This window comes from Amblyraja radiata, chromosome 9 (assembly GCF_010909765.2).
Source record: "Amblyraja radiata isolate CabotCenter1 chromosome 9, sAmbRad1.1.pri, whole genome shotgun sequence".
In the NCBI taxonomy this organism is placed as follows: Eukaryota; Metazoa; Chordata; class Chondrichthyes; order Rajiformes; family Rajidae; genus Amblyraja; species Amblyraja radiata.
Window position 1 is genome coordinate 13,415,690 of NC_045964.1, and position 24,867 is coordinate 13,440,556.

Here is a 24,867-nt window from a genome sequence, read left to right on the forward strand (position 1 = left end):
TTCCATCGAGTTCAAGTCCGGGCTCTGGCTGGGCCACTCAGGCACATTCACAGACTTGTCACAAAGCCACTCCTGCATTGTCTTGGCTGTGTGCTTAGGGTAGTTGTCCTGTTGGAAGGTGAACCTACGCCCCAGTCTGAGGTCTAGAACGCTCTGGAGCAAGTTTTCATCAAGGATCTCTCTGTACTTTGCTCCGTTCATCTTTCCCTCGATCCTGTCAGTTCCTGCCACTGAAAAACATCCCCACAGCATGATGCTGCCACCACCATGCTTCACCGTAGGTATGGTATTGGCCAGGTGATAAGCGGTGCCTGGTTTCCTCCAAACGTGTCGCTTGGCATTCAGGTCAAAGAGTTCAATCTTGGTTTAATCAGACCAGAGAATCTTGTTTCTCATGCCTTTTGGCAAACTCCAAGCGCATGTGCTTTTTACTGAGGAGTGGCTTCCGTCTGGCCACTCGACCATAAAGGCCTGATTGATGGAGTGCTGCAGATATAGTTGTCCTTCTGGAAGGTTCTCCCATCTCTACAGGGGAACTCTGGAGTTCTTTCCGAGTGATCATCCGGTTCTTGGTCACCTCCCTGACCAAGGCCCTTCTCCCCCGATTGCTCAGTTTGGCCGGGCAGCCAGCTCTATGAAGAGTCCTTGTAGTTCCAAAGTTATTCCATTTAAGAATGACGGAGGCCACTGTGCTCTTCGGGACTTGCAATGCTGCAGAAATTGTTTTATACCCTTCCTCAGATCTGTGTCTGGACACAATCCTGTCTCGGAGGTCTACAGACAATTCCTTCGTCCCCATGGCTTGGTTTTTGCTCTGACAACTGTGGGACCTTATATAGACAGGTGTGTGCCTTTCCACATCATGTCCAATCAATTTAATTTACCACTGGTGGACTCCAATCAAGTTGTAGAAACATCTCAAGGATAATCAATGGAAACAGGATGAACAAACTCAATTTTGAGCGTCATAGCAAAGGGTCTGAATACTTATGTAAATGTGATATTATGTAAAGCTGACAACCCCCCGATATAGGAGCTGAACACCTCGACGCGGATCGCAAAACATATTTGGCGAATAAAGTCTGATTCTGATTCTTAATTACTTTGCAAAAATTTCTAGGCCACTGTTTTCGCTTCTTCATTCTGGGGCATTGTGTGTAGATTGATGATTAAAAAAAAAGGAATTTAATCCATTTTATAGTAAGGCTGTAACATAACAAAATGTGGAAAAGTGAAGGGGTCTGAAAACTTTCTGAATGCACTGTAACAGCTCTACACCTTCCCACTGAATACCTGGTGCTGAAGCATGAGCAATAATGGTAAGAAAATAATGCGGTGAAGAGGATAAAACAGCAACATAAAAATACCAGGTTAGGCTGGCTCATCTCGTGATCAATTAAATATTTCACTCTTTGATTTTCAATTTATATCATGCCCCCCTTTAGAGAATTCAATATCTTGCGTAATTAGCTTGTTCCCATTTGTGATTTTTTAAATGTTTTCTCTTCAGAGTGGTTATTTGACATTGTTTCTCTTTCTCTAGTGCGTTTGCCCGTTATCCCAATGGTGTTGTCGTCCATTATTTCTGCTGCAAAGACCGAAATGTTTGTCCCACAGAGACGTGAACGTGCCAGCTCATTTGAAATGCAGGAATCTATTTGCTGTCAGGATGGACATTTGGATAAGATGGTTTGGGCAGGTATCCTGCCTTTCACTGAAGGATGAGCAACTGCTGGGCAACGAACACGCACTGTGTGTGATAATATACTATTAATGTTAATGATTTTATTAATAAATCTGTATATACTATTACTGGCATGTTAGCTTTCTGCTTACATTGGGGGATTAGTATAAAACTGGAAACTGTTTCCTGTGTAAAGTTGTATATTTGACTTCTGCCACTTTATAAAGACAGTTGCACTACATGATGATAAATCCCCAGGTCTGGAAGCACTGTGCTGAAGTACTTTGTTAAAGGGGCTGTTGATTTTTAGCTTGGCAAAGGCAGGTGACATTTTGAGTATTGTTCTCATTTACATCATGCCCCAAGCCCTTACTCATAGCACTTTTCGTTGGTAACTCCTGATTTTTATTTTCACATAATTATTGTTTATTTGAGTGTTTACCTTCATCTATGAAAAACTACTACGCTCCCTAAGCAATGCATTGTACAGAATAATCTTAACTATGGTGCAAGACTATATTTAGATTTTGTGCTAATGCTATAAAATACATTGAACGATCTTTCTATTTAAGATCTTGAATCTGTAAATGTTAAAAAGTTGGGTAAATATGCTTAAAACCCCAAATTTTGAAATGCTGAACCTTTCTTGTATGTCTTGCCACTTTGTATTTTTTCACTTTAACATCCTACTTAATAAAACAACAGTACATAACCATTTCCCACCTGTCTCGGGTTGGGGTAGGAGTTGTTACGCTGCTGTTGATTTGGTTCCCTCTCTCCTCTGTCTTTTTAACTTTGAACAGAATTCTTGTAGCTGATACCTTGCATCAAAGATGATAAAGTGTAGGTGTGTCAACCAGGTTAGTTTATAAAGCTTCCCCACCCACAGTGATTCATTATTCACTGTCTATTGCTGTGTGCTTGGTTGTTAGATTACTGTATCATTGCAATCATGTTTCAGTCACAATACCTCTGAAGAGAGGAGAGAAAAAGTGTGCAGAAGTGTTCCTTTGGCTCTTGTAGTGACCATAAAATTATATTTTAAACCGTTTCTTGAATCAAATTGGCTGTTTTTTTGTTTTTTATTACAATGGAAAGGCAATGACTGTAAAATTGCATTTGTTCCAGCTAGGTATGCTCTGGCCAAAGGTCAATGTTGTGGTGGAGGATGAATTTCTGCAAGGATCTTGTTAGTTGGCTGGCTGGCTGGCTAGGGGGGCATGTTTGGCTTATGCTTTATTGAGGATAGCGGGGGGGAAGTGTCCTGAGATGGTGGGAATTATCAGAAGCGGTATGGGAGGGGAACTCTGAATCTTGTAAGTTGGTGACCTTAGGTGGGTGGGTGCGGTTGAGAAAAGGAAATACATGCAGGATCAGTGTAGGGCCGAGGGAAGTAATATAGGGGAGTTGAAGAGGGAAAGTAAAAAGATGAGGACCTCCACTTGGAACTTCAGTGGGTTGTGTTGGTGGTTTTTTTGGTAGGGTTGAGAGGTCAGATTTTAGATTGGGGGGGGGTGTCTAGAGATCAGCAGTCTGTACCTTGGGATTGTAAGTCTGCAACAAAGCCTGTGAGTGGGTGGGTTATGTGGGTGCCCTTACAGTCTTGGGGAGAGAGGTCAATGGATGAAAGTGAAGCAAGTCTCAGCCTGGGCCTGAAGTGAGAGGACTCGATCCCGACTACAGGTGCTGTTTATACAGAGTTTTACGTTATCCCCGTGACCTGCGTGGGTTTTCTCCGAGGCCTTTGGTATCCTCCCACACTCCAAAGACATACAGGCTTGTAGGTTATTTGTAGGTTCCAGTGGTATAAAATGTAAATTGTCCCTAGTGTGTGTAGGATAGTGTTAAGGGGCTGTCCCACTGTGGCAACCTAATCCGCGAGTTAAGAAGAGTGTCTTCGACCTTCAAGCTCGAGGCCACTCGAGCTGGATCGACCTGGAAAACCTCGAGCTGGATCGATGGTCAGCATTGAAACCGCGAGCTGGATCGACCACACGTCCTGAAAACTCCAATGAGCCAATCAAAATGCCCGGTCAGCGAAGGAGATTGCCTACGGCTGCCTGCGACTGCCTGCAACTAAATAGCGACTCCACTGCACTACGAGTTAAAAAGAACCATGCCGACCAAATTTTACTTGCTGAAAGATTTTCAACATGCTGATTCGGGAACTTCTCTCGAGCATGAAGGAGAGTTCCAGTGACCTCATAGGACTTCCTAGGACCACGTGTCGACCATGCTGCTAGTTTGAGTCGAGGGCAAACTCATCTAAACTCGCAGATTAGGTCGCCGCAATGGGACAGCCCCTTTAGTGTGCGGGGATCGTTGGTCAGTGCAGATTCGGTGGGTCGAAAGACCTATTTCTGCGCTGTATCTCGAAAACTAAAAAAACTAAATCAGCTTGCCCTGAGTTGCCTAATGTTGATTGTTGCTGAACAACGCAGTGCAGGCTCTCTTTCTGCACCCCAAAACGACCTTTGCACAGGAAATCAGATGATCTCGCATGCACCTGACATGGAGAGTAGTTAGCCAATGATGACTCAAGGCTTAATGTGCTTTATCATAGTCGTGAGGCAACAGAAATGATCTGAAAATAGTTGTTGCCATGTTTCCCTCCAGGACTATACCAGGTTTTTAATTGCATGGATGGCACTGAAAATAGATTGTACAACTAGCAATTCAGATGCAGTCTTTTTTAAACAGAATTATTTTGTTCGGGAATTCTCTCTTTTTTAGGGATGGTGCAAGTTGATGTACCAAAAACTTTTGAAAGGAATTTGGACAAATATTTGAAGAGTTAATTCGTCGAGACCACAGGGTGAGAACAGTGATCTGGGTGTAAATGGAAAGAGCCAGAGCAGGCGCGATGATCTGAAGAAACTCCTGCGCTGAATAATTCATTAATTTTATGAGGACTTTATCAATTAGACTTTTTTTTTTAGAGGTACAGTGTGGAAACAGACCCTTCGGCCCACCGAGTCCGCGCTGACCAGCAATCACCCCGTACATGCACTAGGGACAATTTTACAAGAGTTCAAGAGAGCTTTATTGTCATGTGTCCCTGATAGGACAATTAAACTCTTGCTTTGCTTTAGCACACCACAACATAGTAGGCACGAATACTGAACAGATCAGTGTGTCCATATACCATTACATAAATATATATACACTGACAAAGTGAAAATAAACAGATTAATGGCAATTAATGTTCAGAGTTTTGTCTGAGCCGAGTTTAATAGCCTGATGGCTGTGGGGAAGCAGCTGTTCCTGAACCTGGTAGTTGCAGTCTTCAGGCTCCTGTACCTTCTACCTGAAGGTAGTGGGGAGATGAGTGTATGGCCCGAATGGTGTGGGCCCTTGATGATTCTGCCAGCCTTTTTGAGGCAGTGACTGTGATAGATCCCCTCGATGGACGGGAGGTCAGAGCCGATGATGGACTGGGCAGTGTTTACCACTTTTTGTAGTATTTTCCGCTCCAGGGCGCTCAAGTTTCCGAACCAAGCCACGATGCAACCAGTCAGCATGCTCTCCACTGTGCACCTGTAGAAGTTAGAGAGAGTTCTCTTTGACATACCAACTCTCTGTAATATTCTCAGGAAGTAGAGGCGCTGATGTGCTTTCTTTATGATTGCATCAGTGTTCTCAGACCAGGAGAGATCTTCAGAGATGTGCACGCCCAGGAATTTGAAGCTCTTGACCCTTTCCACCATCGACCCGTTGATATAAACGGGACTGTGGGTCCCCATCCTCCCCCTTCCAAAGTCCACAATCAGTTCCTTGGTTTTGCTGGTGTTGAGGGCCAGGTTGTTGTGCTGGCACCATTTGGTCAGTCTGTCGATCTCACTTCTGTACTCTGACTCGTCCCCATCAGTGATACGTCCCACAACAGTGGTATCGTCAGCGAACTTGATGGAGTTCGCACTATGACCGGCTACGCAGTCATGAGTATAGAGTGAGTACAGCAGGGGGCTAAGCACGCAGCCTTGAGGTGCTCCCATGACGATTGTTATTGAGGCTGACACATTTCCACCAATACGAACTAACTGTGGTCTGTGACTGAGGAAGTTGAGGATCCAATTGCAGAGGGATGCGCAGAGACCCAGTTCTGCGAGTTTGGTAACCAGCTTGGAGGGGATGATTGTATTAAATGCCGAGCTGTAATCAATGAATAACAGCCTGACATATGAGTTTTTGTTGTCCAAGTGGTCCAGAGCGGAGTGGAGAGCCAGCGAGATCGCATCCACTGTTGATCTATTGTGGCGGAAAGCGCACAGCAGAGGGTCCAAGTTTTTGTCGAGGTAGGAGTTGATTTGAGCCATGATCAACCTTTCAAAGCACTTCATCACCACAGACGTTAGTGCCACTGGTCGATAGTCATTGAGGCACATCACCTTGCTCTTCTTGGGCACCGGTATTATTGATGCCCTTTTAAAGCAGGTGGGAACCTCAGACCTCGGAAGTGAAAGGTTGAAAATGTCCGTAAAAACTCCAGCCAGTTGGTCGGCACAGGTTTTTAGAACACGATCGGGTATACCATCAGGTCCAGGTGCTTTTCGAGGGTTCACCCCTTTGAAGGATTTTCTGACGTCGGCCTCTGTGACTATGACTGAAATACCATCACAGCGAATGAGGGCACGAGAAGGCACATCAGTGTTCTCCCTATCAAAGCGTGTGTAAAACGCATTGAGCTCGTCAGGGAGTGATGTTTCGCCGACATTCGAGCTGCCTCCCATCCCCACTCCTTTCCACTTTCCTTAGAGACTGCTCCCTCCGCAACTCCTTGGTTCACTCATCCCATCCAAACCACCCCTTTCCCAACTTACCAAAGCCAATTAACCTGCAAACTTGTATGTCGTTGGAATGTGGGAGGAAACCAGAGAAAATCCACATGAAGAATTTACAGACAGCACCCATAGTTAGGATTGATCCCGAGTTTCTGGCGCTGTAAGGCAGCAAATCTTCCCATTGCACCAACATGTGTCAACACATTCTCATCAAATTGCCTTTAGATCTGCACATCTTGGAATACATGGCTAAATTGGAACATTATTGTCTCAATCCTGGTGATATCTCCAAATCTGAGGAAAGACATTCTTGCCATAGAGGGAGTACAGAGAAGGTTCACCAGACTGATTCCTGGGATGTCAGGACTTTCATATGAACAAAGACTGGATAGACTCGGCTTGTACTCGCTAGAATTTAGAAGATTGAGGGGGGGTCTTATAGAAACTTACAAAATTCTTAAGGGGTTGGACAGGCTAGATGCAGGAAGATTGGTCCCGATGTTGGGGAAGTCCAGGATAAGGGGTCACAGTTTAAGGATAAAGGGGAAATCCTTTAGGACCGAGATGAGAAAAACATTTTTCACACAGAGAGTGGTAAATCTCTGGAACTCTCTGCCACAGAAGGTAGTCGAGGCCAGTTCATTGGCTATATTTAAGAGGGAGTTAGATGTAGCCCTTGTGGCTAAAGGGATCGGAGTTATGGAGAGAAGGCAGGTACTGGATACTGAGTTGGATGATCAGCCATGATCATATTGAATGGCGGTGCAGGCTTGATGGGCCGAATGGCCTACTCCTGCACCTATTTTTCTATGTTTCTATATCCATCATTTACACGTTGCATTGAGTGGCCCTGGAGGGCCATGGTGTTTTGAAAAGGCACTAAGAAAAGAATAACAATTAGAATTCCCCAAAAGTTCTTGCTCACAATTCGTGCAGGAATATTGATTGCATGCATCAATCCTTCACAGTAGTAAAGAAGTGTTTACCACCACCCCTCCTGCACTCTCCTTCCCCATTTACTACTTCACTTCCCTGAGAGGTGAAGATCAGGCCATTCCTCTACTGACAATATTTTAAAAGGTAAGAATGGAATCAGGTAAGAGTAAAATAAAATAGTGGGAGACAAGCTGGCTAGGTTGTCAGCTGATAATAGTCCAGAAATCTATCCCTGGTCTCAAAATGACTTAACTTCTAAAAGCCTACAGGGTAGAGGTTTCCAAAGGTTCACCATCCAAGTGAAAATAGCAGAAGCACAGAATGCAGGTGATGTTGTTCGAGGAGGTGCATGTCAACCTCTGCCTCACTTGCAAGGACTGCTGGGATCACTGGATAGATGTGAGGGAAGAAGTATAGTGACAGGTGTTACGTCTCCTGTGGATGCAGGGAAAAGCACCCAGGAAGGGGGTGGTTTGGATGGGATGAGTGAACCAAGGAGTTGCGGAGGGAGCAGTCTCTCAGGAAAGTGGAAAGGAGTGGGGATGGGAAGATGTGAGGTGGTGAGATCATGTTGAAGGTGGTGGATATGTTAGAGAATGATGTGTTGGATGCAGAGGCTGGTGGGGTGAAAGGTGAGGACTGAGGGAACTCTATCCTTGTTCTGACTGGGGGGGACGGACAGGGGACAGAACTATGGGACACTGAGGAGATGCAGGTGAAGGATCTCTGGAATCCGCGGTTATTAAAGGAAGAGGATATTTCATGTCCTAAAATGGAAAACCTCTTCTTGGGAGCAGATGTGGCAGAGATGGAGAAATGGAGAGAAGGGGATGCTGCCTTTGCAAGAGGCAGGGTGGGAGGAAGTGTAGTTTCTCTCTGGAAAATGGTAAGGCCTGGGGATGAGAAGATATGACTGGTGGTGGGATTTTTCTGTGAGAAGTGGGGACGGGATTCTCTCGACCTGAAATGTTTATCCATGTTCTTCAGAGATGCTGCCTGACCGCCTGAGTTACTCTAGCACTCTGTGTCTCTCTTGGAGGATATGACTGGTGTGTGGGAATTCCGTCCCCTGGAGGGCCTTGGAAACTCCATCATTGAGTTAATTCAGGATAGAAAGTGAAAATTTAAAGTGGCGATTGAACATCTGTCCTTTTACTTATTTCCCCCCACCTCATACAGAGACCCAAGGAGTCCTTCCAGGTGAAGCAGAGAATCACTTCCTTCACTTCCAGTCTGATCTCCTGCATATAGGGTTGCCAACTGCCCCGTATTAGCCGGGACATCCCGTATATTGGGCTAAATTGGTTTGTCCCATACGGGACCGCCCTTGTCCCGTATTTGACTGCTACTACCAGGTTCTCCTCAACTTATGATGGGGTTACGTTCCGACAAACCCATCGCAAATCGAAAATATCGTGTCGAAAATGCATTTAATATACACCTAACCTACCATCACCAGAGTGTTCAGTGTTGGACCACCAGGTGCTTGTGGGTTTTCATTCTCCGGGTTAGTTTTTCTCCCTCTCTCTCCCCTTCTGCCTCTGGGAGTGTTTTTAATTTCCACGTTTTAATTATGAAATCTCTATGGCATCTCTCAACCTCCCGCCACCGGTCGGAGCGCTCACCAATTCCCTGAACACCGACGCCCCTTAAATCTCCCGAGTGCCAGCCCCCACAGGAGCGAGCACACGGTGAATTGTCACAGCAGGTAGCAGCTCTGAGATTTTATCAACCGGCTCATCAGATCTGTTGGCCGTTCGATGTCCATCTCGCCTTCTGCAAGATTCCTCACTCGTCGCTTCCTCCCACGGAAAGGCTAACACGGTTCACTTCATCCCGGGCCTGCACCATTCCCACACCGCGGCGGCACACCACCTTTTGTCCATTATTTGGGAGTGAGAAAGTTGGCAACATATGGTGTTCAGAATGTGATTTGCTGAACGTTGCAGGTTGGGTTATTGCTCCCCGGACCATCTAAAATCAGTGCATGGACTCATCCTGTCCTGTATCCCCCTCCCCCCCCTTGAATTATCCATCCCACTCCCACTCTGGCTCAACTGTCTGTGGCCTCTTGCACTGTTAGAACGAGGTCCAACTCAAAGTTGAGCTACTGCACCTCTTCACTGTGCAGTTTGCAGCCTTCCGATCCCAACATGGAATTCTACAGCTTGAGCTCACTCACGTTCTCTGTCTTTGCCAGTCGCAATGTGATCTTGGGTCATGTATTCTCTGCCCATGGATCCATGATGGCGTGATTTGACTGATTGGCACACTAAACAAAATTTGCCACTGTATTGCAGTACACGTGAGAATAATAAACCAAATGCCTTTCTTCTCTCAGCCCTGAAATGCTTCTACGTACTGACCATCTGAGCCAGGGCCAGATTTAGATGAAGAGAGGCCCTAGGCTATTCCACTTGTGAGGCCCCTCCCAATCGCCCACCCCCACGACGAGAGGCAGATGGAAGAGTCCACCAGATTGACATCGATATGCAGCCGAGCATGGCCAATGTGATAAGGGCTGGAAAGCTGCGCTTTTTATTTATTGCCAGTGCTAGTGTTGAGTTATCGGCTTAAAACACTATTATTCTGAAATGGAGGGCAAGGAAAATTACTGAAGGCTTGTTTAGAGACTATTGCATTGTGATGGCATATGTAAGAAAGGCCTGTGACAGTGTCAAAAATATTATACACCAAGCTCGTACAAAGCTTTTCAAAAAGGGGGGTGGCATGGCAGGATTACAAAAAATTTATGTGAAATAAGTGCACACAGCACATATCACAAGCGTGAAGCTCAAAGAACCTTGCGGCCGGGGTCCAGGGCCCACTTAAGGGCCCTGGAAGCTCTGAGGTTTTAGATGCTCTCTGGTGCATTCTGAGCCTTATTTTGGAGCATTTTTGCACCAAATTTTAAAATTGCAGCCAGACAGGGTCCGCTTTGCAATTAACATCAATCTAGAATCCTTAATTCCTGCTTTGGGCAAAACAAGGGAACAAGGCCAGCTCAGTGTCAAGTCAAGGATGTTTTATTGTCATATGTCCACTAGAACAATGAAATTCTTACTTGCAGCAGCACCACAGAATATGTAAACATAGTACACTGTAAACAATATAATAAACAAGAGAGAAAAACAAGTTCAGTGTGTGTTTCTATTCCATAAGATTCAAAATTCAAGAGAGTTTATTATCATATGTCCCTGATAGGACAATTAAATTCTTGCTTTGCTTCAGCACAACAGAACATAGTAGGTACACACAAATGCTGGAGAAACTCAGCGAGTGCAGCAATATCTATGGAGCGAAGGAAATAGGAAATAGAACATAGTAGGCAATGACTACAAAACAGATCAGTGTGACCATATACCATTATATAAATATATGCACACATGAATAAATAAACTGATAAAGTGCAAATAAACAGATAATGGGTTATTAATGTTTTGTCCGAGCCGAGTTTAATAGCTTGATGGCTGTGGGGAAGTAGCTATTCCTGAACCTGGTTGTTGCAGTCTTCAGGCTCCTGTACCTTCTACCTGAAGGTCGCAGGGAGATGAGTGTGTGGCCAGGATGGTGTGAGTCCTTGATGATACCGCCACCCTTTTTGAGGCAGCGATTGCGATAGAACCCCTCGATGGAAGGGAGGTCAGAGCCAATGATAGACTGGGCAGTGTTTACTACTTTTTGTAGTCTTTTCTGCACCAGGGCGCTCAAGTTGCCGAACCAAACCACGATGCAACTGGTCAGCATGCTCTCTACTGTGCACCTGTAGAAGCTGGAGAGAGTGCTCGACAAACCGACTCTCCGTATTAATCTTCTAAATAATAGTCTATGTAGTTCAGAGCTTATTTGAGGTTGTTGTGTTTAATGGCAGTAGGAAAAAAGTTGTTCCTGAACTTGGACGTTACAGTTCAGCATAAGGCCATTAAATGCCTGTAGTTTTTAAAAGTTAATAATCAACAGAATCTAGATGTCACTGATTACTAATCCTAATTATCGTTTGAACTGAATGTCCTTGGAGCTGGAGACTGTCTCGTGGACTGGTGGTTGGAAGTGGGGTGTGGGAAGTGAACCTAAAGGAGTGAGTGCGTGTATGTGTTTGTGTGTATGTGCATGTGTGTGTGTGTGTGTGTGTGTGTGTGTGTATGTGCATGTGAATGAACAATTTCAATAAATATTAAATGTTGTTATGTGGGTCGACTATGCTGTCGTGCCTTTTACCAATAAAATGTAACTACTGTGATGTCCTTCCACCATCATCTCACTATACGATCATAAGATCTTAAATGGTAGGAGTAGAATTAGGCCATTCGGCCCATCAAGTCTATGCTGCCATTCAATTATATAAGAAATTAAAACTCAGATTGATGAAGCATTGATAGGACTGCAATTTGGTGAATGAAGCCAGTACTACTGCCACAGCAATCTTGTGTACCCGAAGAGCCTTTCGTGAAATTAGTCCCATAAAAATAAAAATATTGAAAATAAGAAATAAATAATTGAAATATATGTAAAAGATCCGTTAAATTGAAACACATAGTTTTAGTGATATAGTACACTGTTAGTTCACAGGAACACAAATAACTCAGCAGTTCTTGATAAATGTTTGAACATAAATGAATTACATAGTTGCTAAGGATTATTTCTTACATCCAAGGTTACTAGTAGTGTATAAAGTCTGGAAGAGTATTGTCTGCTCTTCACTGACAAGTGCAATGGTAGGCTTCAATGAAAGCAACAGAGGCTGCAACTCAGCCCACACCAACAGGTACTCAGTCATGAAGTGAACCAGGAAGGGAGCCAAGCTTCATGTATTTCTGGAACGTTGATAACTAACATCAGGCATGTGAGAATAAATCACAGCCAGTGAATCCCTGGATACGATTAGACAAGCAAGAATGGAACAGAGCAAAGACAGCTCAACTAAATTGTACAAAAGAGGTGCTATAGAAGAATGGTCTAGTACCTTGTCTGGAATGGAAAACGTGCCACTCTGACTTTCATTCAACATTGTGTAAGCTGAGGTTTAAATATGATGGAAATATTGATGAGGTTTGAGAAGTAGGCTCAGATTTGATAGTACATTCAAGCATCTTGCAGAGAAGCAAAGACTGAAGATGGTGCCGTAGTTACAAGAATAAAGGGACAAAAATGCATTGTTGGGATTATTGGGAAGGGAATGCTGATTTTAAAGGAAGAAATAGATGGTATTTGGCAATACAATAAATAAAAGATGCCAATTTTTCTTAAATTGTGGTAGGAAAACCACAGAGGAAAGAGTTCAAACTTTTTTTTTTAAGTACTTTTACATTTCCCTTACCTTGCCATTATCTTCTTGCAACACAATATTTTCAGATTTCAGATCTCTGTGGATAATTCTGTGGTTATGTAAATATTGGATGCCAGACCCTGATTAAAATCAAATGCAAAATGGTGGGTGAAGGCAGATTTGTTTTAAATAGAGAATGTGCGTTTTGTCTTTATATTGACCAGATCACAGAATATTCATGAGATTATGAGGCCATTTGGCTCATCGGTTCCAAAATAAAACAACCTCAGGCTGCAACATGTCCTCAGAACTTCTAATTTTACAGTTCATTTCATATGAGATCTGAACCCTCTCGGTAAAATTATGCCCTGCCTATGATGCAATGACCAGAATGATTCACAATAGGCAAGCTGTAGCTAAACAAGCATTGTGCACAATTCCAGCGTAATCTTGTTTCCTGCGTATTCTTTGCATCTGCTAATAAACAAAAGCATTCCATATGTCGTTCAGCCTTCTAATCTATCCATCCTTTCTCGAAGGACCTATGGATATTCACCCCAAGTTCCCCCTTCTCCTTCACAATTCCCATCATCTCCTATTTGCAGTGCATTCCCTTGCCTTGTTGCATCTCCCCAAGGGCAATGTGTCCCATGTCTCTGGTTTAAATTTTATTTTCCACTTTCCTGCTCACCTGACTAGACCATCAACATCTTCTGTAAGAAATTTTATTAAATTATAAATAGGTGTTAAAAAAAATACCTAACAACATCATGTAATAAGCTAATACTTGGATTTATTTAAGTCCACAGCAGTTTCAGGCTTGCCCAGTACCTTGAAACACAAAATGCAACATTAGCAAAGAACCAATTAGGAAAATATTCAAAATTCTCCTGCGGAAAGATGGCAATTGTATTATAAACTTCTGCGAAAGATAAGTTCAAATAGATGTATTATGAGTTCAAACAAATTAATTAATAGAACATGAAAAATGGATGCACAAAAACACAGCAGTAATTAACATTCACAATTAACATTAAATCTTTTATACGGTTCTCAGAATAAATTAAATATTCAAGATACAAAACAGGCAAAGATCTGAAGTTATAATGCTCATTTAACTGACTGTAGTTATGATTTAAATGTATCCAGCACCAATTGTAACTGATTATAATCTGATCCAACCACTTAGCGTGGAGTTTTGGATAGTAAATAAAGTTGAATGATGCTCCAGTTTCAAAACCTGAACTAGAAAATAATAGTTCAGATATCTTTCCACTACAGAACTTCCCAGAAAGAAGAGAACACAAGACTGTTAATATTCTCATTCTTAAATTTCTATCCCGAGAACAATGCAAAAGAATGAAGAGAAATGTTATTTTTCAAATCCAAGATAACAGAGATTAAAAGGGAAGATGGTAAATAAGCAGTGGGAGACATTTAAGGAATTATTTTGAATTCATATTCCATATTCTAGGAAAAAGATCAAGCATGCATGGCCTAGAAAGTTAAAGATAACATCGTTGATAAAAATGGCTCACAACCTGCTATGATGAGTAAAAAGGAAAGAGAGAAGAAACTCAAGTAGATGTTCAAGAAGGAACTGCAGATGCTGGAAAATCGAAGGTAGACAAAAATGCTGGAGAAACTCAGCGGGTGCGGCAGCAACTATGGAGCGAGGGAAATAGGCAACGTTTCGGGCCAAAACCCTTCTTCTGAAGAAGGGTCTCGACCCAAAACGTTGCCTATTTCCTTCACTCCATAGATGCTGCCGCATCCGCTGAGTTTCTGCAGCATTTTTGTCTACCTTCAAACTCAAGTAAATATCAGGGGACAACCTGTAGATTTGCTTCCACATTGTACACATTGGAAGCACTCGAAACAGGGTTTCACCAAGTTGATTTCTGTGATAAATGGAATGAAAGATTGGAGTTTAGATGAATGAGAGATGATTTGAATGAATCACACAGGTTGAAGGGGCTTGACAAAGGAAATGTTTACCCTCCCAGAAGAGCCTCAAAAAAGATGAGCATGACGAGGAATGTTTTTCTTTCAGTGGACTTTGAAATTCTTTATCCCAAAGTACTGTGGAGGTTACAACACAGAATAGTGTGAAGACATAGATGGATAGATTTTTGGTTGGGAAGAGAGTAAAGGGTTATAGAAAAAAGGCAGGATGGTGAGGTTCAGTCCTCAAAATCAAATTAGCCTTGATGTCATCTAATGCTGAGACAAGATTGAAACACTGCAGCCTACTCTTGCTTCTATTTCGGGTCTCTGGCGCTGTAAAGCAGCAACTCTACCACTGCGCCACCCCTGTCCCACACCTTATGGAATATTCTGCCTTACTCTTGTGCTACTCCATAATGAAGTCAAGAGTCGAGAGTTTTATTGTCATGTGGCCCAGATAGGACAATGAAATTCTTGCTTGCTGCATGAAGCATGAAACATACAAACTGATGAAGCATACTGTTTCATACTGATGAAACATACAAATTAATACTCAAACTGTAGCCACCAAGGTTCTGATGTACTCACAATCTTTTACAGAATCTTCCACAGAACCTTGTTTGGAACAACTTTATCCCAGCAAAACAAAATGCCACAACCTCAGTGAACTTGATTGGGAGACGGGAAAATCAAACTAAGAATTTCCTCCAAGTTCCACCTAACCCAAAGGAACAGGTATTTTCAGCTTGTGCACTATCCTTACGCACAGGTAACAAAAAATTGAGCACACTGTTCCCTCAAAACCTATACCTACAAATCACAAATATATTGATTTTCCTAAAAATCTTTAGTCAATGGTGTCAGAACTGAACGAGGAGGAGGACACAAATGCAGGCTCAGACACAGGGCAGATCAGTCTTCGGCGTTTAATCGGTCCAAGTCAGTACACAGGTAGGCAAAACAGAGGCAACAGTACCATATAGGAGCAGTCAAGAACCAGTGGTCGAAAATACAGGCAAAGGTCGAGATCACAAGGTCACAAGATTTCGAGAGCTGGAACGAGGTGATACCAGGTAGCATACACCACGAACTGGCAATGGGAACTAAAACACAAAAGGCTTAAATACAGACTAGCAGGGGATAACGAGACACAGGTGAAACACATCAGGGCGTGGCCAACAGACTAGCAGGGGATAACGAGACACAGGTGAAACACATCAGGGCGTGGCCAACAATCACATGAGGGTAAACGACCTGACAGGAAATGGGACCTGAAACAAGAGGAGATGTGAGACACCAAAATAAAACAAGAATGCAAACTCTAATACTAAAAACCAATAAGAAACAGAAACTAGATCAAACGCGAGACCTGACAGTACCCCCCCCTCCACGGCCGGCTCCTGACGGCCCAGGATCTTCAGGATGTTGGCGCCGATAGTCCCTGATAAGTTCCGGGTCGCATATGTTGCGAGCTGGCACCCAAGACCGCTCCTCAGGTCCATACCCCTCCCAATCCACAAGATACTGACAACCACGACCACGCCGGCGCATCCCCAGCAACCGGCTGACCGTAAACACTGGACCCCCATCAAGGAACCGGGGGGGCGGAGGGGGTGTGGAGGCAGGGACCAGAGGACTCTCCTTAAATGGCTTCAGACGGGAGACATGGAAAGTAGGGTGGACCCTCATGGCACGGGGGAGTTTGAGACGAACCGCCACAGGATTGATGACCTTCGATATGGGGAAAGGACCAACAAAACGAGGAGCCAGCTTCCGGGATTCCACCCTCAGCGGTTAGTCTCGAGTGGAGAGCCACACCCTTTGACCAGGCGAGTATACTGGAGCCGGCGTTCTTCCACGGTCAGCCATCCTCTTATAACGCGCAGAACTGCGCAACAGCATCTGACGAGCCCCATTCCAAACCTTGCGACAGCGACGGACGAGAGCCTGAGCGGAGGGCACACTGGACTCCTTCTCCACAGCAGGGAACAATGGCGGTTGATAACCATAGGCACACTGGAATGGAGAGACCAGAGGATGAGCAAGGAAGTGTGTTGTGTGCATACTCCACCCAAATAAGGTGTTTGCTCCAAGTTGAAGGGTTCTGTGCCACCAAGCACCGCAGTCCTGTCTCCAATTCCTGGTTAAGGCGTTCAGTCTGTCCATTGGATTCCGGGTGATAACCAGATGTAAGGCTGACCGTGGCGTCCAACAGAGAACAAAACTCCTTCCAAAACCTGGACACGAACTGAGGCCCCTGGTCAGACACAATGTCTCTGGGAAATCCATGAATGCGAAAAACATGAGACAGCATGACCTCTGCCGTCTTCTTGGCGGAGGGAAGCTTGTGCAACGCAATGAAATGGACCATCTTAGAAAATCTGTCCACTACAGTCATGACTGAGGTGTTACCTTCAGAAGAGGGCAAGCCCGTGACAAAGTCCATGGAGATGTCTGACCAGGGGCGTGAGGGGACAGGCAGCGGATTCAGGAGGCCAAAGGCGGCCCGACGGGAGGTCTTGTTCTGAGCACAAATACTGCAGGCGGCGACGTACTCCTTAATCCCCCTCTCCATGGAAGGCCACCAAAACCGCTGTTTGGCCACAAACAGGGTTCGGCGGACACCGGGATGACAGGAGATCCGAGACGTATGAGCCCAGTGAATCACCTGTGAACGAAGAGACTCGGGAACAAACAGACGATTAGAAGGACACCCTAGCGGAGACTGAACACCAGCAGTTGCCTCGGAAACTCTCTTCTCAATCTCCCAAGTAACCGCCCCAACAAAACAGGAAGCAGGCAGAATGGGAGTTGAAACCTTCGGGGATGGGTCAGGATCAAACTGTCTGGAGAGAGCATCAGGTTTGCCATTCTTGGCACCAGGGCGGTAAGACAGTACAAAATCAAATCGATTAAAGAAGAGAGCCACCTTGCTTGGCGCGAGTTGAGGCATTTGGCTGACTTGATGTATTCCAGGTTTTTGTGGTCTGTCCAAACTAGAAACGGCTGCTTGGTACCCTCCAACCAATGTCTCCATTCCTCCAAGGCTGTTTTAACCGCTAACAGTTCACGGTTACCCACATCGTAATTTCTCTCAGCAGGAGAAAGCTTCTTTGAGAGGAAAGCGCAGGGATGTAATCGACCATCTGTGGGGGATTTCTGTGAGAGTACGGCCCCGATGCCCACACCCGAGGCGTCCACCTCAACCACGAACTGGAGTGACGGGTCAGGGTGAACCAGGATGGGAGCTGAGGAGAAGCTCCTCTTGAGTCTCATAAATGCAGTTTCTGCTTGAGAGGACCAAGAGAAAGGCACGTGGGGTGAGGTAAGAGCATGGAGTGGTGCAGCAGTGACACTAAAGTTCCGGATAAACTTCCTATAAAAATTAGCAAACCCAAGGAACCCCTGAAGTCGCTTACGACTGGAGGGTGTAGGCCAGGTGGCCACAGCACTGACCTTGCTCGGGTCCATCTGTATACCAGCAGGTGATACAACAAAACCAAGGAATTGAACAGTGTTAACATGAAATTCACATTTCTCAGCTTTCACAAACAGATCATTCAGGAGCAAACGTTCTAGCACCTGGTGTACATGCTGCACATGGGAAGTCTCGTCTGGAGAAAAAATCAAAATGTCATCAAGGTACACAAACACAAATCGGTTCAGCATGTCCCGTAATACATCATTAACCATGCCTTGAAAAACTGCTGGAGCATTAGTAAGACCAAACGGCATGACCAGATATTCATAATGACCACTGGGTGTGTTAAACGCAGTTTTCCATTCATCCCCGTCCCTTATCCTCACCAGATGATACGCATTTCTAAGATCTAACTTAGTGAATACTGCACCGTCTTTTAACAGTTCAAATGCAGAGGAGATAAGAGGAAGAGGGTATCTGCTCTTAACAGTAATGTCATTGAGTCCTCTGTAGTCAATGCAGGGCCGAAGTGTTCCATCCTTCTTATCCACAAAGAAGAATCCAGCTCCTGCAGGTGAAGAAGAAGGTCTGATGATCCCAGCAGCAAGGGCATCGTCAATGTACTTTTCCATGGCGAGCCGCTCAGGTGAAGACAAGGAGTAGAGATGGCCCTTAGGAGGCGCTGTACCTGGCAGAGGGTCGATGCAGCAGTCGTACGGTCTATGCGGCGGAAGAGATGTGGCCTTGGCCTTGTTGAACACCTCCTTTAGGTCTAGATAATATGAGGGAACCTTGGTGAGATCTGGAAAATCCTCCTCCCTTGAACGGGGAGGCTGCCGGAGGGTGGTCCTGGAAGATCCCAGCAAACTGCTCCTTGACGGATCCTTCATAGACTCAGGAGAAGAATCATGCAGATAGATGAGTTTACAGTTATTCCCCCAAGAAATTACTTCCCCAGTACCCCAGTTCATGTGAGGATTATGGTAAGACAGCCAAGGGAGCCCCAAAACCAGAGGATGAAGAGGACAGTCGAGGAGATGAAAACTGATGGTCTCAAGGTGATTACCTGCTACGATGAGTTGAACAGGTTGAGTTCGGTGAATTACCCTGTACAGTAGGCACCCATCCAGTGCACTAGCCTCCATAGGATCTTGAAGCTGTTCACGTTCCAGCTTCAATTCATCAGCCAAGCGAATGTCCATGAAGTTCTCATCTGCCCCAGAATCAACCAAAGCCTGCAGGGAGTGCCACTGGGAATGCACCAACAATTGTACCGTCGACAATGGACGAGAGGAACGGCTCATAGGAGCGGTACAACTCACCAATGTCCTCTCTTTCATTGGTGAGCTTTGTCTTTTACTGAACAGCTGTTCAACAAATGTCCCAGTTCACCACAGTAAAAACACCTCCCCTCCCTTAGGCGGTGCACTGACGGATAGGCCTGAAGGAGGACATGCAAACTCCACATATACAACGCCCTGAGCTGGGATTGAACCCGGGACCCTGGCGGATCGGCATGGAGCCGCGGGTGGTGGCCGCAGCAGGAAGGTCGCATCCCGTCCCTTTCAGATACTTTGTATCTTTTGTTTTGAATCGCAAACCAGCATCTGCAGTTCCTATTCTGTAGGAAGGAACTGCAGATGCTGGTTTAAACCGAAGATATACACACAAAAAGCTGGAGTAACTCAGGAATGGGTCTCGTTTCGGGTCAACATCCTTCTTCAGACTGCTTCTCTAGTATCTTTGGTCCAAACACACTGAGTCTAAAGAAGGGTCTCGACCCGTAACATCACCCATTCCTTCTCTCCAGAGATTCTGCTGGCCTGCTGAGTTACTCCAGCTTTTTGTGTCTACCATCTGTGTATCTAACAATGAGTTTCAATATCTGTATGTATGCATTTGTATTTTTTTCTCGTAAACCAACATCGGCGGTTCCTATTGATTTTTCTTCATTATTTAGTTCATGTTTTGAGCAAAGGAAGGAATTGCAGATGCTGGAACTGCACAAAATGCTGGTGCAACTCAACGGGACAGGCAACGTCTCCGGAGAGAAGGAATGGGTGGCGTTTCGGGTTGACTTGTATAATTTGTCTAATATTGGTTCGTTCGACGATAAGACAGCTTGGAAATAAGAAAAGGACGTCAGGCAAAAAGGATATCTGCGAGTGAAATAATGAGAGGATAATTCAAAGACTGCAGATGCTGGAAACTGGAGCAAAGCAAAAGTTGTTCCAGGAACTCAGCGGGCAACATCTGTGAAGGCAAAAGGGTAGTCGACGTTTTGAGTTAAAATTCTGCATCAGGAGATCGTTCAGTTGTATGGCTCACATAATCCATCACAATGTTGGCTTCTGTCAGCTGAACAAGCACAAATCAACTCTGCACAAAATGCTGGAGGAACAATCCGTCAGCAGCATTTGTGGAGGGAATGGACAGGCGACATTTTGAGTTAGGACCCTTCACACCCTGTCAATCTCTCAGTCTGATATATTTTCGAACATATAATTATGGCGACACTATTGTAACATCGATAACGTGCCAGACTAATTGGAGTTATAATGTTATGTCTTGCTTGCCTTTCAATGTGTAGGTGAGTGGAAACAATGTTGTATAGTAGCAATACTCCAGTAATGTTTCATCTTTAAGTATCAATAGAGTATTTCACATATGTGCAGGAAAGAACTGCAGATGCTGATTTAAATCGAAGGTAGACACAAAATACTGGAGTAACTCAGCGGGACAGGCAGCATCTCCGGAGAGAAGGAATGGGTGACCTTTCGGGTCGAGACCCTTTTTCAGAGTCAGATTGACCCGAAATGTCACCCATTCCTTCTCTCCGGAGATGCTGCCTGTCCCGCTGTTACTCCAGTATTTCATGTCTACCTCAGAGTATTTTTCATAGGCTGTTACATAGGATCCGCCCCTCAGTAGCCTGTGGTAGTAGGATTCTGCGTTGCAGTCCTTTCCCTCAGAGTGCGGTGCCGTGACAACAACAACCAAACCCCTCGCTGGACCTTCTTGGTAAACAGTCAGACATAAATAGGAAAGTCTCTTTAGCCCAATTCGACCTTGACGACCAAGATGCCTGTTCTCGGTGAGTCTCTAAATAAGGGAAGACAACTCTCCAGCCAACTCAAGTGCAAGCTGCGATCGGCGAGAGGCAGAAGCTGTGCATTAAAGGTGATGATCTGATCGGGCAGCTTTTTTCAAAGGCAATGAAGTTTAAAAACTAAAGGGGACTGGTTAAGATAAAAGTTGAAAGAATTAAAGGGATCTGGGGGACCATTTTTCCACATTTCTTCGGTTTTTTTTAAACTCGAGGAGTGTTTTTTAGTCGAGCCTGCTTCTGACAACGAACATTCTAAAATGCTCACATTTTATTTCTGAATAACAATAAGATTTAGTGTAGAAATTATATTTTACTCGACGTTTTTTTAAAATTCATGTATTTTTCAATCGAGGTGGTTGGTTATTCGATGTTTCTCTTTATTCGAGGTATCTAGTCTTTTACTTGTGGGATTTTTACTCGAGGTGTTTTTTAGTCGAGGCGGGCTTTTTACTCGTGTTTTTCACTCGAAGTATATTTTGTAACCTGGTTAGTTTTTTTTACTCGATGTGTGATTTTTACTTGAGGCGGGTTATTTACTCGTTTTTTTAATACTCGATGTGGTTTTTTTTAACTCGATGCATGTTTATTAACTCGGTGAGATTTTTTCGAGGTGTGTTTTTTAACGCAAGCTGAGGGTTTTTTAAGTCTAGGCGAGCTTTTCACTCGTTTCTTTTATGAGAAATGTGTACTTATCTCGAGGTGTTTTTCTGTACTCGAGGCGTCATTTTTACTCGATGTGCGTCTTTTTTCTATTCGAGGTGGCTTTAGAGTCCATGTTAGTTTTTTACTCGTGGGATTTTTTACTTCGAGGTGTGATTTTTTAACTCGGTGTGTTTTTTACTTGAGCCTGGCTTTTTACTCCAGATGGGGTTTTTTTAGTTAATACTAGTGGTTTCTTTTAACTCGAGAAATTGCTTTAACCCGAGCTGTGCTTTTTGCTCGTTTTTTTTCACTCGTTAGTTTTACTCAAGGTGATTTTGTAAATGAACGGTGGTTGTTTGGTCGGGGGTGGATGTTTACTGGAGCAGGTTGTTTACATCAGGGGTTGTCCACTCGAGCTGTACTTGCGACGCGCGCGGGCTTCGGACACTTTCTCCGCCTCCATTTCCCGCTCAAAAAAACCGTTCGTGCTAATTAGACGAAGCTCGGGGTCAGCTCAGCGTTGGGGCGGGAGTTGCGAGTGTTTCGGGTCCTGTTCCCGCCTCCAGCCACGGAACCGCTCTGGTACCTCAAGGTATTTTTTTGTCGAAGCCAGCTTTTTGCTGGAGATGGGCGTTTGCTTAGTCGAGGCGGGCTTTTTACTTGTGCTTTTTTTTTACTCGCGGTTTTTTAAAAAACGTTTTACTCTGTTTTGTAACTCAATGTACTTTTTACTCGAGGCTTGTTTCTCAGTTAGGTGGGAATTTTATTCGTTTGTTTATTTTATCTCCTAGTTTATTTTACTCGGTGCGTTGTTTACCTCAAGGTGTGTTTTTTAGTCGTGGTTTTTTTAGTCGAGCCGAGCTTTTTACTCGTGATCTCTGTTTATTCGACATGCGTTTTTAACTGGAGAAACTCAGCGGGTGAGGCAGCATCTATGGAGCGAAGGGAATAGGCAACGTTTCGGGTCGAGGCCCTTCTTCAGACAGGAAGGGTTTCGGCCCGAAACATTGCCTATTTCCTTCGCTCCATAGATGCTGCTGCATCCGCTGAGTTTCTCCAGCATTTTTGTCTACCTTCGATGTACCAGCATCTACAGTTCATTCTTAAACAGGCATTGTTTTAACTCGTTTGATTTTACTTGACCTGTGCTTTCTGCTCGAGTTGGTTGTTTTACTCGAGGAGGTTTTGTAATTGTTTAGTCGGGGTGGTTGTTGAGAGGTTGATGTTGAGTCGGGTGTGTGTTTAGGCGGGTGGTTCTTTACTGGGGCAGGTTGTTTACATGAGGTATTGTCCACTAGTGCTGTACTTGTGGCGGGCGCGGGTTTCGCCGACAGCGAAAACTTTCTCCGCTTCGGTTTCCCGCTCATAAATCCCCTCATGACGAAGCCCGAGGACCGATAACCATATAACAATTACAGCACGGAAACAGGCCATTTCGATCAGCGTTGGTTACTCTTGTTTTTACTCGAGGTATTTTTTTTAATAACTTTACTCGAGTTCATTTTTTTAACTTTAGGCGGGCTTTTACTCGTTTAAAAAAAATCTAAACTCGGGGTGTGTTTTGGTAACTTGATGTGCTTTTTACTCGAGGTTTGTTTTTTAGTCAAGGGGATTTTTACTCGTTCTTTGTGTCTCGAGGCGTGTGTTTTAACGAGGTGTTTTTTTAGTTTTAACGGTGTTTATTTATTCGAGGCAGGCTTTGTATTGGTTTATTTTACTCGGGATGCTTTCTTTAATCGAGGTGGGGGTTTGAGTCGAGGCGAGCTTTTTACGCGTGGTTTCTATTTACTCGACATGCGTTTTTAACTCGAGGTTTGTTTTACTTCGAGCTGAGCTTTTACTCATTTTTTACGCGTTGGATGTTTTACTTGAGGTGTTTGTAACTTTGGTCGGGGTGGTTGTTTAGTTTAATCGGGGTGGTTTACTGGAGCAGGTTTACATGACGGAGGCATTTTAATTGTGATTTTTAGTCGAAGCCAACTTTTTAATTGGAGATGGCTGTTTAGTCGAGGCGGCCTTTTATTCGTTTTTTTTTTAGCTCAACTTGGTTGGTTTTATTCGAGGTGTTTTTGTACTCGAATAAAACCAACTCGAAACTCCTGCCATGTTCATTGGACAAAGCCCGAGGTTACCCCATTGGTTACTCTTGTTTTTACTCGGGATGGGGGGGGGGGGGGGGGGGGGGTTTAACTGAATGGGCTTTTTACTCAAGTTATGGTTTTTACTTTTGACAGGGGGTTTTACTTGAGGTATGTTTTTTTTACAGGTATCTACTTGAGGTGTGATTTTAATTCGAGGCGGGCTTTTTACTTTTTTTCCCCTCAGTGTTTTTTAGTTGAGGCGGGATTTTTACGTGATTCTTTGACGTGTGATTTTAAATCTAGCTTTTTATTGCAGGTGTTTGCTTGGTCAAGGCTGATTTTTTAAAAACTTTTTTTCTCAAGGTGTGTTTTTTAGTCGAGGCGGACTTTTTTACTAGTGAGGACACGAATCTATAGGGAGGTTTCACGGCAGTCGGGTCACGACCCATGACCCGTACTGTTGCTACGCTACGCCACGCCAAATGGAGTACACGCGATGAACTGCAGGTAATAGCAATGTTACAAAATTTTGAGATGTTAAAAATCAAGTCTTTAATTTATCCCATCAGATAAAGCATAACAATAAGTTTAATTTGACTCCTAATTCACTTTCATACCTTCAGTATTAAAACGATTATGGACATTTTCGTACTCGGAAATTGGCATCTTGTTCCCTATTGCTTTTTCATTGACTTAACACAAAAGCTGTGATTGAGAACATTTAAAGGCCGATAACTTTCTTAAAATTTAAGAGAACTGAAAGAAATGTTCAGTTATTCTAGATTGAAGCATTCTGAAACAAATATGAAACAATCTTACTTAGATGACTTGAAATTAAAGCATATAATTAGTTACCTAATTGTAGCTAATTACAAAATTCAATTATTAGATCTAAACATTATCCATTTCTTAAGAATAGATTAACATTTTTAAATAGCCTAAGTGTCCAAATAACATTCACACAATAATTCAGAATATAACATAATTTTAAAATCTCATT

At 44.0% G+C, this 24,867-nt stretch overlaps 1 protein-coding gene across 1 annotated transcript in view; it reads left to right on the forward strand.

Moving 5' to 3' along the window:
• vps39 (VPS39 subunit of HOPS complex) overlaps nt 1-2,735 on the forward strand; it is an 86,050-nt gene extending 83,315 nt beyond the window's left edge. Inside the window, exon 25 of the mRNA XM_033026708.1 lies at nt 1,544-2,735. Coding sequence (XP_032882599.1) covers nt 1,544-1,625 — 82 coding nt within the window. The 3' untranslated portion in view covers nt 1,626-2,735. The remainder of the gene's footprint in view (nt 1-1,543) is intronic.
• Nucleotides 2,736-24,867: the final 22,132 nt, after the last annotated feature.